This window comes from Schistocerca nitens, chromosome 7 (genome assembly GCF_023898315.1).
Source record: "Schistocerca nitens isolate TAMUIC-IGC-003100 chromosome 7, iqSchNite1.1, whole genome shotgun sequence".
In the NCBI taxonomy this organism is placed as follows: Eukaryota; Metazoa; Arthropoda; class Insecta; order Orthoptera; family Acrididae; genus Schistocerca; species Schistocerca nitens.
Genome location: NC_064620.1, coordinates 578514333 through 578529181, shown reverse-complemented (window position 1 = coordinate 578529181; position 14849 = coordinate 578514333). Strand labels below are relative to the sequence as shown.

Here is a 14849-nt window from a genome sequence, read left to right as displayed (position 1 = left end):
ACTCAGTCCTTTCTTTTCATTGAATAATTGGAAAGCTTTAATTATTCCACAACGTCTGTAATCAATAATCATGTATCTGGTCACAACAAAGAAACAAATATTACTCACAATGTATGAATACAAAAATCTGATAAAATACCTTTAACAATAGCTGCCTGCAGCAAAAAGGCCAATTACCAACCAGGGCGGGCTGTGACCTCTCGTGTCGTGCGGCTTCTCTCCCCACCAGGTTGCGTCCGACTGATCTCAACAACTGCTCGCTCTCTACTAGTCGCGATAATAATATCTCTGACTCAGAGATTGTGTATGTACTCAACAGCATAATAAGTGGCCAGCTTTCCAAAAAATATGAACGTCCAACTTTCAAGGTGGACCTAATATTGCCGCAATGTAGCATTCGAATTCCTTCCTCTTTTTTTTTTTTTTTTTTTTTTTTTTAAGCATGCGACAACAGAAATGGGATTTAATAACAAGCATTTAGTCTTAACGTAAGTACTTTCTGGTTGAGTAATCTTGAGTACACAGCACTTTTTTCGATATTTTGGAAATAGACGTCAATAGGGAAAGTGGTCGATGATAATTTTAGTGTTTCTTGTCATCATTCTGTAAACATGTTTAACAATTGCAAACTTTAATTTGCTGGAAAATTCCCTGTTGCTGCGACACATTACATAAATCAATAAGGACATTTCTTACTAAGTTGGAACAATTTTTCAGTTTTCTTTTGGAAATTCCATCAACGCTATATGAGTTTTTGGTTTCAGAAATTTTATAGTTCTGTGAATTTTAGTGAAGAATATTTCTGCTACTTCTAGCTGCTTAAAGTTTTGTGGAATTACGTTTTCAACATATTAGCTTTGTTCTTCAACCCATTTAATCATATTTCCCGTACCACATTTAGAAAATGATTGTTAAAAACTCTTGAAACTTGTGAATTATCGGTCACAACACTTTCATTTACCTCAGCTGTGATGGTATCTTCTGCATTGACTGGTTGTCCTATCTCCTATTTCACAACATCCCACAAAGTTTTACTCTTATTGGCTGCATTATTAATTTCTGTCAGTGTGTCCATTTTTCTGGACATTTTAATGACTTTCTTTAAAATAATACAGTATTTCTGCAGTATGCAAGTACCATCAGATCTTATGTTATTATGGGCTTCATAATGGTGTAACAGGTGGTTTATAGGTACACATATCAGCATGTTGGTTCTATTTTTTCTCTGTGTCAAACAGTCTTCCCACAAACAAGTTACAAACTTTACAACCTGATGTCTTCTGGATGATCATAACTGCACCACTATGTGGACTATGCTTGTCAATATTGACTAACCATTTTGCGTCCGCACTTCAACGCCTGACCTGTTGCCCAGAGGAAACTAAACATCATCTTGCCATATGTGCTTGGAAGTGTTACCCAACCTAAAAACGTAGAACTTGTAATTTGTAACAGCAATTGTTAGTCTGAAAGTGACGTAAATACTAATCTAATGTTGTTCAGTACACTATCCTCAGTTACCAGTAGAAATATCTGCACTCATACCCTTAAAATTTCCATACCAGCTCTACTAACTTATTCTTAGAACGTTGTACCCTGTTCTCATTAATAAACATCGCTGTTGTCTACAGACATGCTTCAGCGCTGTGAGGCGCTACATAGTTTATTTCCATTAATTGTGCATCATGATCAGGTAGCCCACTAACAGGTTGGTACATATTAACTGTTTCAGCATGAGCATCGTCTATACAAATGTTATCAGTCAGGAACGTGCTCTTTTGATGCATGTGAGTTGGAAGACTGGCTACTGAAATGAGATTGAAACAAGCAAATAATGATCGCAAGTAATTTTTCCTTTCAGAATGTTTTAAGAAATCTTCACTGAAATCTCCACAAACTTCAAATTCAACTCATCAGCAGCGTATCGCCTGGTAATGAAACGCACCAATGCAGAAATAGACATTTTCCCCAATTTACTAACTGAAAAACGCGAAAGTAGCCTTGATATCGTCATTGATAGATTGGATATGTCACAGTTTCTTTTTAATTTTAGTGCGTAGTGGAACAATATTAATTGTTTTGGTTCAGACGCTTCTGACTGATTTATTTAATGGCTGTATAAAGGATAACTAGACACATTAGCAATGGTCCAAAATAGTTAAACAGTGCGGAAATGCCCGCATCTCGTGGTCGTGCGGTAGCGTTCTCGCTTCCCACGCCCGGGTTCCCGGGTTCGATTCCCGGCGGGGTCAGGGATTTTCTCTGCCTCGTGATGGCTGGGTGTTGTGTGCTGTCCTTAGGTTAGTTAGGTTTAAGTAGTTCTAAGTTCTAGGGGACTTATGACCACAGCAGTTGAGGCCCATAGTGCTCAGAGCCATTTGAACCATTTGAAGTGCGGAAATAAATGCAATTTGATGTACTTTAACTACATTCCTACAGCTCATAAATCAGAATCTTTTATTTGTGATTGATATAAATGCCAGATTTAAGAACACTGTTTAAAATTAATAAATGTATTTAATTTAAAGTATCTTTTCAAGCAAGCCAACATAAGACCATTACCACGTGAACAGCTTTTCAAAGTGCACTTAATAAGAAATTTTTATACCTCTTACTGTAATATTTCTGGCTTTACAGCCGTCATATTCGGTTACAAGGAGCTCTTCTTAGAGCAGTTGAAAAGGCAGCAATGGCAACACGACATAATGTGGTGTGAGGTACCGATGACAGGTGGTTTGTTCAGTACGGGTATGTGAGTAAGACCGCTTAAAGTGTGGTCCTCCTCCACGATTGGCTGCTGCGTTTGGAAGTTACTTGCCAAAATGATAGTCTTCTGTTACTAATATTAGAAAAACTAAACAGCGTATCTACTTGCATTTTATATTAAAGCCTCTCTCAATAGCGTGCTATCATTGCATTATTTCACAAGTGTTAATAACCAGCTGAATAATAAACAACTGATAAACGTAAAGGCAGACGAAACACTTCAGAGATCTGAGGATCGCGCCAAACTTGGTGGACGAAGTGGTTCGGCTGTGACATCAGAGCTGGTGCGGCAGTGTCGGAGGACAGACATGTTGTCCCTCGCCGTCGGTGTCAGTTAAGACTTTTGTTAGCAATCTGTGGTTTGTAAATGTCAGGGCTGTACAGACAGTCTTGGAGAACAGACATGTTTTCTGCCGCCATCGGCATCAGGTTAAAACTTCATTAGCAATCTATGGTTGTTTGGACATGTAGCTCAAAACTGTGTGATAGTAATTATGGAAGTACAGAGTTTATTATATTGTTGAAGGATGGAAAATATTTTTGACTCTAAAATGTAACTGTGGAGTTTCTCGGGTTCCGCTAATAAAAATAATTGAAAATTTAACTATTCACATAATATCAGTTCCTCGTTAAGAGCCTCTTACAGCCTCAAGATAAAGGATTCACTACCTACGCGCTGTTCTCTGCGCAGGAGATAACAACTATAGAAGACTGCAGCTTGGTGAATATTAAATGGAACTTAGATATTCCACTGAGGGTGGTGGGAGCAAATAGGCACTTTCGCATCTACTGCAATCTTAGTATAAATGAGATAAATGACACGTCATCTGTGGTAACACAGAGGAGGTTTGCAGGAGACATACTTCTGAGGGAACGGTTTTATCATATGCAGGTATATATCACCCTTTCCCTCTCTCTCTCTTTTTCAGCTTGCCGTAATACGAATAAAAATTTACTGTTTCCTTAACCATAGGGCTTACTTATTGCTTATTCTTCCATTCCATATGTGGCATAACAGCAAACCAGTGCTTAACAGTATTGGTTAAAAACAGTCTTGGTTGAAATTTTATTATTTTTATTTTTCAACGACGCGTTTCGCCTTATTTAGGCATCTTCAGGTTATCTTTCCTAGATGGACGCGAGAGGCACCAACATCTGCATAACGCGTTCCCGTTCACAGGAGTGAGTAACAGTAAGATGGGGGCTTACTGTTACTTGCTCCTGTGAACGGGAACGCGTTATGCAGATCTTGGTGCCTCTCACGTCCATCTAGAAAAGATAACCTGAAGATGCCTAAATAAGGCGAAACGCGTCGTTGAAAAATAAAAAAAACTAAAATTGCATCCAAGACTGATTTTAACCAATACTTATTGCTTTATTCTCTGTTCTACCCCATTTACGAAGATATAATGTGTCGATTTTAATCTGTTACAGCGTCAGGCGATTCTCGCAGATGTGCAATTCGAGTGCTGTACTTCTGGATCTGTGCCCTTTTCCTCATCCTGAGGATCGGATACGGCGCCAGGCTAACTGCCACATCCACTCTCAGGCAGTCTACTCTGCCTTACCATGGAATGGAGGACATCCTCGCCAGTGGCTGGAGCGTCAATGTCATCAGTAACAGCTTTGCGTTGGAATCAATGCAGGTGCACTGCTGGCTTCATTAATCGAGATTTAATTATTTATCTGTTTCAGTAAGCCCTACTTTAATGTTGCCTTAACGTTTACAGAGTTTGCTGAAAGGCAACTGGGGCGGTTGTAAATCCTGAGCATGAGACGCATTTGTGTGGTATGATCAAATGAAAAGGTGCTATCGACTTTCATCTAGTAACAGAATGAAAACTGAGAGTTTGAGAGATAACTGATAGCGAACATGTTGATGGTAGACTGCCAGATCTTAACTTCCCAAATGTAGTTTCTATTACATATCCTCATTTGCTTTGTTAGTATTCGCTGTCCTGAATCCTTACCATGAAGCTGAAGTGACGCCTTATGATCGTCCCCTCTAAAACTGAGTGGCCAGCGCGTCTGACCGCTATGTGGAGCACTTTTGGTACTGGCAGGGATGTTTCGTTGCTTGGAGGACTGTAATGGCGTCCAACCAGCCTCTTAATGCAAACTGGGGATCTACTTGAATAAGAAGCAGCAGCTTCAATGCCTGGAAACTCCAAAAACGGCTGAGAGAGTGATGCGATGACTCCATGCACCTCCATACACTATATGGCGGAGGATGATGTGGCAGCCAGTCTGCATCAGGCGGTTCTCTGGACCTGATTTTGGAGTTCTGTCTTTCGATGCCTTATGAGGAGAAACGTTGTCAGTGGAGTGCAGGCAGTTCTACTGTTTTTCTTGCACTTATCACTTCTTTCTGTACTCAAAATAATCAATGATTTGTTAATGTAAAACTGCAGTGTTATACCATGGTTCAGAGAACCATGCCTGGTGCTATAATGTTCATGCCAACCTTGCAGTTGAGGACAACTTAATCTTTATTTTTCGGCTTTCTAGGTAGACACGTTAGGGAATCACAGCTCAAGATAAGGTGTTGCCAAAGACTTTTCGCAGTAACATCATTGTCATTTCCCCCACAAACTAATGTCTGATATTTTTACTGCTCCATTCTTCATGTACCTTCTGTAACATGTCACCTCAGCTGTACCACTGCAATAAAATAAAAATATTAATTTGGGTCACAAAATATAGTTCATTTCAAATTTTTTTATTTTTGAGAAATCTTATAGATCATTTTCCACACTGATACCTTTTTAAACCATTAACAGTCTTAATTACTGGCTTGGAGCTACTTAACAGAATTATAAAAACTTCCTATACGCGTCAACATTTTACACCAACTGTTTCAGCTCGTGGGATTAGTAGTACTCTTGATATTGTGTAACAAAGGCATCAACTTCTTCACTTCTTCTTTAACGGGTTCAAATGGTTCAAATGGCTCTAAGCACTATGGGACTTAACAGCTGAGGTCATCAGTCCCCTAAACTTAGAACTACTGAAACCTAACTAACCTAAGGACATCACACACAACCATGTCCGAGGCAGGATTCGAACCTGCGACCGTAGCAGCAGCGCGGCTCCGGACTGGAGCGCCTAGAACCGCACGACCACCGCGGCCGGCTCTTTAAAGGGGAATGCATTGACAGTGGCCTGTTAACATAGTATCTGATGATGATTACAAGTTAAGAATAGACCAGATTAGCAGCTGAATGACCAATTGTTCATACGAACTGCTGCAGCTTTATTCTGTTTCTCCTTTGTGGTTTCTTTTTGTAACGGAACTAAATTCAATCCTTTCATAGATTATAACTTTATGTCACCCATATGGTTCTTGGACACAAATCATTCATCACAATTGTATTAAATCGATGTTCCAGTTGCATACAAACTACATATTTGCATGACTTTTCAGTTCACAGGTCATGATCAAGTGCTGAATTAAAAATACAAAAGCAATCAACAAATATGATATCTTAAAACTAGGAAATAACAGCTATAAATAGCATAGCTATGAATAATGTTCCACAACACTTACAAAGAAAAGTACCTCATCACAAAGTTAATAATAATCACTTTTGCATGAAATGTTGAAAGGTGTATTTATGGGGACTTGTGAACTTACTGAAATCCACAAGAAACGTCCAACACAAAAAGAACCAAGCTCTCAATAAACAGAAAGTTTCTTGACGCCTTTCAGAATGTCTGTAACAAATTTTGACGTAAATCTATCCCACTCCATTATTACCAACTGTTAGCACAAGTGAACCTGACACACAGTGCACTACATCTGCCTTGCCTGTAAACAGTGAACCACACTACATGCTTCCATACTTGTCCCAAACGTCCAGTAAACTCGAAGTTTATCTGCAGAAGTGCATTGCCTGGACAGCACATCACCTGTTATCGCATGCTGGTTACTTCTTCAGTGCTGTACCCTCAGGGATATCTGGCAACAATGCAGTCTGCATCAGAACTGTCTTTGTTCTATTACTAATGAAAACAGACCAAGCAATGCATGGAGGCCTGTGAGGAGCTAGCACCTACAGCCTCTGAGTGTACCCCACGAGACATGTCATTGCTCAACTAGTCAAAGATTGTGATACCTTAAGTAATCAGTCACGTGGTACAGAACAACTTTTCGGCACGCTTGTGATTCAGAATCCGCAGAAGACAGAATATTTTTATTGTAGACATTATAACAGCAACTTTCACGTTTGTAAACAAAGTTTAAACCAAATAAGTCAGTAAATTATCTTTTAACAGCCATTTGTAGCTGCTGCTAAGGAAGTTGGAAAATGAACAAAAAAGAATTACTAGTTTCTCTCTGTTTTTAAAGTTTTTCGTTTAAAATTTTGTTGCCTAATTGACGTCACAAGGAGAAGATGGTTTCAATAACGCACGGTTTTTCAGTGCAAGACTGTCCGTGACAGTGCGCAAGGTACCTGACCACTGTCGCACATCTCAACTGAATGAGTATACAGCATTCTCCTTGAAAAACAGGAAATAAGTAATCTATACATGCAACAGTTGTGGCAATTTCTGACGGTCGACCGACCAGAAGAGGGTTTCAGCTCAATGTTTGGCAATATTTAATAGGAATCAACATGACATTATGTTCCAGTCTGTCATTCTCTATGAATCCTTGATCCATCATTACGCACCAGCATTGAAACAGCAGTCAAAGCAATGGGAGCCATTGAGATGGTGCAACGGCTGCTCTAGACCTCATGTAGAACATGGCTGAAAATACCCTATACCTCAATCTAGATCTGGGGTTTTTCTGGCTAAACATAGCGCACAGAAGAACGCAAATAGCTTTTTGTCAGTGGGGAAATTCCTCGGGGGTAATAGGACCCACTGTTGGGAAAGGGCAGAGAAACAAATTGAGCATGCTATGTCCATTATTGTCTCACGAGTTTAATAAGACACAGTGCAGATGAACACACCAAACAGAGAGCTTTTGCCAGAAAAATCCGCTGTCCCGCAATGTGGAGTGTGAATCGGGCATTGTATTTGATTCTCAAACACATTATTCTCCAAATTTGGCTCGAACTGCCTTTTTCCCTAAATGGAAAATCTGGATCATTAGTAATAAGCCTGCTCCAAATGAGAAAGTAACAGTTGCTATGAGCAAATGATTTACAGAGTCTCGCAAAACGGAGATTTCCGACGGAACGAAGAAACTGAAACATTTCAGACTAACTACACTACTGCCCATTAAAATTGCTGCACCACGAAGATGACGTGCTACATACGCGAAATTTAACCGACAAGAAGAAGATGCTGTGATATGCAAATGATTAGCTTTTCAGAGCAGTCATACAAGGTTGGCGCCGGTGGCGACACCTACAACGTGCTGACATGAGGAAAGTTTCCAACCGATTTCTCATACACAAACAGCAGTTGACCGGGGGTGCCTGGTGAAACTTTGTTGTAATGCCTCGTGTAAGGAGGAGAAATGCGTACCATCACGTTTCCGACTTTGATAAAGGTCGGATTGTAGCCTATCGCGATTGCGGTTTATGGTATCGCGACATTGCTGCTCGGGTTGGTCGAGATCCAGTGACTGTTACCAGAATATGGGATCGGTGGGTTAAGGAGGGTAATACGGAACGCCGTGCTGGATCCCAACGGCCTCGTATCACTAGCAGTCGAGATGACAGGCATCTTATCCGCATGGCTGTAACGACGGATCGTGCAGCCACGTCTCGATCCCTGAGTCAACACATGGGGACGTTTGCAAGACAACAACCATCTGCACGAACAGTTCGACGACGTTTGCAGCAGCGTGGACTATCAGCTCGGAGACCATGGCTGCGGTTACCCTTGACGCTGCATCACATACAGGAGCGCCTGCGATGGTGTACTCAACGACAAACCTGGGTGCACGAATGGCAAAACATTTTTCCGGATGAATCCAGGTTCTGTTTACAGCATCATGATGGTCGCATCCGTGTTTAGCGACATCGCGGTGAACGCACATTGGAAGCGTGTATTCGTCATCGCCATACTGGCGTATCACCCAGCGTGATGGTATAGGGTGCCATTAGTTACACGTCTCGGTCACCTCTTGTTCGCATTGACGGCACTTTGAACAGTGGACGTTACTTTTCAGATGTGTTACGACCCATTGCTCTACCCTTCATTCGATCCTTGCGAAACCCTACATTTCAGCAGGATAATGCACGACAGCATGTTGCAGGTCCTGTACGGGCCTTTCTGGATACAGAAAATGTTCGACTGCTGCCCTGGCCAGCACATTCTCCTGATCTCTCACCAATTGAAAACGTCTGGTCAATGGTGGCCGAGCAACTGGCTCGTCACAATACGCCAGTCACTACTCTTGATGAACTGTGGTATCGAGTTGAAGCTACATGGGCAGATGTACCTGTACACGCCATTCAAGCTCTGTTTGGCTCAATGCCCAGGCGTAACAAGGCCGTTATTGTTCTGGGTACTGATTTCTCAGGATCTATGCACCCAAATTGCGTGAAAATGTAATCACGTGTCAGTTCTAGTATAATATATTTGTCCAATGAATACCCGTTTATCATCTGCATTTCTTCTTGGTATAGTAATTTTAATGGCTAGTAGTGTATATAACCGTGAAAGCAAACTATGTTGAGAAATGAAGCTGACAGTAAAAAAATGTTTAATCGCCTCTTTACAATACTCACTAAATGACTTGCTCCTAATAGTCTTAAGCTGGTGAAAAAGATTTTGTGCGAGAAATGTTTCATCTACGTAACATATTAATTTCTTTTGCGATGATCACAAACATACAGAATGAAATACATTCTCTACATCGCTTACAGATGAAAAAAAACCTTGTTGTGTATTGCGAAACTGTCCGTTAGTTTCACGAGGTTACATCATAGTTGTAATACGTATATCGTTACGGCCGTCACGAGTTTCTCTTACGAACTTTTTCATCAGACAGGTATTCTGAAACTGTTTTGATTGACACACGTCCTGAAATTTATGTACTTTATTAATTTCATGAATAGTGTGTGTTTTTTGTGTCTTACAGATGTCACCTTCAAACAGCACTGCATGGAAATTATGGCAAACAAAAATTGATAACAATCCTGACAGCATGGTGGAAACTGTTGAAGATGGCTTGAAGAATGTTCTTGACCAGAAAAATTTGGCATTTTTGGGCTTTGAAGACTCTTGCCGTGAGGTGCTGCACAGCAGATTTTCACCTGATCAGTCGTGCAAGATTTCGGAACTTGATGGAGTTTTCTTTAAAGCACCGCTCTCATTTGCACTACCACGTGACTCTGAATTCTTGGTAACTATTAACTACTGGTAAGTTTCGGCGTATGTTAACAAGTTTAAAATGATTTTACATTATTTACCTTCACTGAAACAAAAGAGTCGCTGAATCCCGAAGAATGATTCGGAATAGAGTGAAATATGACACGGAGATATAGGTGTGTAACGAAAATATAACGACGAACTTTGAGGGATTGTAGAGCGTGTCCTGAGTCACAGGTAGACGATAGTAACCCATGTCCGGAAACGGAATCCAACAATGGCACAGGGTGTCGAAATTACAGAGGATAATGGTCAGCTGAACCGACAGATACCAGATATTGTCTTCATCTTGTAACTTAATAGCAAATTGGTATGGTGACGTTATACGGTCACAAAAAGAAAGGGAACAGAACACTGACAATATTTTGTTGCTCCTGTAATAGTTTTTGGTACGTAGGTTGCTGTTACAGATTAATATGTTGCGTAGCCCGAGGTCTAAGGTAGTTTGGAAGGTGACAGGTTGGTTAAGGAGTTGGCGACGCCGAGGAATGTGAATACGAAATATTAGATCTGTTGACATACTGATACATAGCGTGACCCGAGAGCTGGGTCAGGCTGAAAGATGTCAACATGGCTATCAGTTTTCAAAGAAGTATCGAGCTTCAATTAGTCCAAGGTGTCTTACTGCATTGGCTCTTCAAATTCGACTCTCTGTAACGCCGTTGCATGACGTTTCCGAACAAGGGTTTCTATCCTTAATGCATTCTTCAGGAGACACTGTACAAGCACTCGAAGTGTTTACGGAATCTGCATCTTCAATTTGCTATTCATTGTCGGTAAAATTATTTCTTGTGTTATGAGAAAGATTACACTCATTTGAATCTTCATGTTTTGGCGACGCAAAGACTGTTCCATTAAGTTTCGGGTGTGCAGCCGCAAGAATTCTCTTTTTTCTTCTAATATTTCGGCTGTATAACGTTCAGCCAACTTCAGAATGAGCCGCAAGACTGCTGCTTCAGTTCTCGCTTCGTTCCTTTATGCTCGTGTACCGTCCGTCGGTTCAAAAAATTCGTTGTTAAATAAGAAGTATGTAGAGGTCAGAACATGTTTGATTAAAGCTGAAATCTCTTTGTCAAAACTTCTTTCAGTAAGTTTTAGAGATTCTGGAAGGGGAACCTTTGTGAATAAAGACACCACATCGAAACTAACTAATATATCAGAAGGGTTCATTTTCAGTGATTTCAGTTTACTAATGAAATCAGCAGAGTTTCTTATGTGGTGATCACATTTTACCACAAAAGGTTTCAACAACTATGCCAGGTGTCTGGCAAAGTCATAGGTAGGAGAGCCTATGTTACTCAATATGGGGCAGAGAGGAACATCTTTCTTGTGGACCTTTGGTAGTCCATAAAATCTAGAAGGCACCGCACCACTTGGTTTCAATCTCCGAACAACTTCTGGTGGGAAGGGAGGATCATTCAGAAGCGAAGTAGTTTTCTTCGCCACTCGATTAGTGGGATCCCTGCTGATCTTTCGGTACAACGAATTTTTTGAACAGACGGACTGTCTGGTGGCCAATTTATTTATGGAAGACTTCGAGGAGAAGGCGCTTGAATCTTCTGACTTGAAACCCACGGTATTCTGGAGGTATGTTGATGATACCTTTGTAGTTTGGCCCCATGGTGAAGATAACTCGCAAGACTTCTTAAGACATCTGACCTCCCACCACGATCAAATAAAGTTCACAATGGAAATTGAAAAGGAGGGATGTCTTCCATTCTTGGATGTTCTGGTTCGGGGCAGCGAGGATGGCACTATGGGACATGAAGTGTATCGGAAGCACTGAAGCGGCAGTCTTGCAGCTCACCCTGAAGTTGGCTGAACGTTATACAGCCGAAATATCAGAAGAAGAAGGAGAATTCTTGCGGCTGCACACCCGAAACTTAATGGAACACTACAATCAGTTTGGATTCCGTAGAAATACTGGAACACGTGAGGCAATACTGACCTTACGACTTATCTTAGAAGAAAGAGTAAGAAAAGGGAAACCTACGTTTCTAGCATTTGTAGACTTAGAGAAAGCGTTTGACAATGTTGACTGGAATACTCTCTTTCGAATTCTAAAGGTGGCAGGGGTAAAATACAGGGAGCGAAAGGCTATTTACAATTTGTACAGAAACCAGATGGCAGTTATAAGAGTCGAGGGACATGAAAGGGAAGCAGTGGTTGGGAAGGGAGTAAGACAGGGTTGTAGCCTCTCCCCGATGTTATTCAATCTGTATATTGAGCAAGCAGTAAAGGAAACAAAAGAAAAATTCGGAGTAGGTATTAAAATCCATGGAGAAAAAATAAAAACTTTGAGGTTCGCCGATGACATTGTAATTCTGTCTGAGACAGCAAAGGACTTGGAAGAGCAGTTGAACGGAATGGATGGTGTCTTGAAGGGAGGATATAAGATGAACATCAACAAAAGCAAAACCAGGATAATGGAATGTAGTCGAATTAAGTCGGGTGATGTTGAGGGTATTAGATTAGGAAATGAGACACTTAAAGTAGTAAAGGAGTTTTGCTATTTGGGGAGCAAAATAACTGATGATGGTCGAAGTAGAGAGGATATAAAATGTAGACTGGCAATGGCAAGGAAAGCGTTTCTGAAGAAGAGAAATTTGTTAACATCGAGTGTAGATTTATGTGTCAGGAAGTCATTTCTGAAAGTATTTTTATGGAGTGTAGCCATGTATGGAAGTGAAACATGGACGGTAAATAGTTTGGACAAGAAGAGAATAGAAGCTTTCGAAATGTGGTGCTACAGAAGAATGCTGAAGATTAGATGGGTAGATCACTTAACTAATGAGGAGGTACTGAATAGGATTGGGGAGAAGAGGAGTTTGTGGCACAACTTGACCAGAAGAAGGGATCGGTTGGTAGGACATGTTCTGAGGCATCAAGGGATCACCAATTTAGTATTGGAGGGCAGCGTGGAGGGTAAAAATCGTAGGGGGACACCAAGAGATCAATACACTAAGCAGATTCAGAAGGATGTAGGTTGCAATAGGTACTGGGAGATGAAGAAGCTTCCACAGGATAGAGTAGCATGGAGAGCTGCATCAAACCAGTTTCAGGACTGAAGACCACAACAACAACAACAATCATGTTCAGAAAGAAAACCAGGATACCTTGAACGAGTAGAGATAGGACGTTCATATTCACAAGACATGTACAGTAGCATCTTCTGCAGAAATGATTAGCATTTGAAACATGTTGGCCCCTGGGTTCACAGTCAATATCGATATCGCGGAGCAACACCACGTACCGGTAAAATGTGCCTACGGCTCTCGTTGTCGCTATAAATCGGAGATAGTGGATCATTGTGGCTTTAGCAGACGTGCAGGATGCCTCACAGACGTATGCGCGAACCGTACCGTCAGATCAGGCAGTTTGAAAGAGGGTGCAATATTGGCACGAGAAAATGGGGTGCATCTATCCGGGAAATTGCTACTCGTGTGGGACGAAGTGTTCCGGCAGTGCGCAGAATGGTCCACAGAAGGCTGTAGAACACAGTGAGATGGATCAAGTCGCGCCACCCACACCACTCCCTGAGAAGATCGACATCTCGTCGAAAAGGAATTGCAGGGTAGGTCTGCATCCTCCTCGGCTCTGGCGCAACATTGGAACAGTGGAGCACATCGTGCACTATCAGGGGTGACAGTCCATGGCCATTTACCGTATTATGGCAAGGGTTACGTGCGCATCGTCCACATCTCCGCCTACCTTTGACGAATGTGCAGAAACATTTTAGAGGGCAATGGTGTATGGAACGACGCCAGTAGGGACAGGAATGGCATGAGATAGTGTTTTCGGACGAACCCAGGTTCTGCTTGTTATAAAATGATGGCCGCATTTTGGTTCGCTACAGACATGGGGAGCGGCATCACAGTGACTGCATTTGCACAACACATAAAGCGCCAACTTAAGGCCTTATGGTGTGGGGGTTATTGGGTGCAACCGCAAATCACAGCTGGCGCGTGTCCACGGCACTGTGACAAGATGGCCGCCGAGTAAGTGACGCCAGAAACCATTTCCAGAAAGTTAAGTGATTTAGACAGGAGTATAATTTAGTTTAACGCCGACAGCAAATTAAATACGTGCATTAGTGTATCGTTTAGTCTTGCCATTGAAGGTTTGACTTTTCTTTGCGTATTTTTTCAGAAAACACGAAACGATCGTAACTACGCGAAGTCGCGCTTAGGCTTAAATTTTGTAAACGTGTTTGTTTCTTGTTTCACGGTAATTTAACTAGTTTCTCGGTAACAAATAAGTAAACTACCGTAAATAGCGTATAACTTCATTGTTTTAATACAGATTTCAGAAAAACAGCGTAACTGTATATCAGAAACTTGCCTATATACATTTGTTTATAGGCCTAATTCTCGTAACGTTTTTGGAGAATCAGAGTTAAAGTACCTCGTTTAATTGTCCTTTTTTTCATTCAATCGAGTGAAATATATAATAAATAGCGTATACCTTCATTGTTTTAATACAGATCTCAGAAAAACAGCGGAATTTTAAATCAGAAACTTGCTTATATAGATTTGTGAATAGGCTTAATTCTTGTAACGCCTTTTTTGATTTTCGGTAATTTAATTGATTTATTCTAGCTAAAGTATTATTTTTGCCATGAGTGAGAAGTGCCTGACTTGCCGTAGAATTGTTGGTTCCGGGGTTTGGTGTGATGGATGTAGTAGTTTTTTTCACTGGGGGGATTGCAGTGGCGTGGGTGTTGGGAAAGTGGATCAGGCTCATCAGTGGTT

The 14849-nt window shown here is 41.1% G+C and overlaps 1 protein-coding gene across 1 annotated transcript in view; it reads left to right on the top strand.

Moving 5' to 3' along the window:
* LOC126195756 (glutamate receptor 3-like) overlaps positions 1 to 14849 on the top strand; it is a 123144-nt gene that overhangs the window by 84389 nt on the left and 23906 nt on the right. Inside the window, exons 6-7 of the mRNA XM_049934384.1 lie at positions 4201 to 4412; positions 9809 to 10089. Coding sequence (XP_049790341.1) covers positions 4201 to 4412; positions 9809 to 10089 — 493 coding nt within the window. The remainder of the gene's footprint in view (positions 1 to 4200; positions 4413 to 9808; positions 10090 to 14849) is intronic.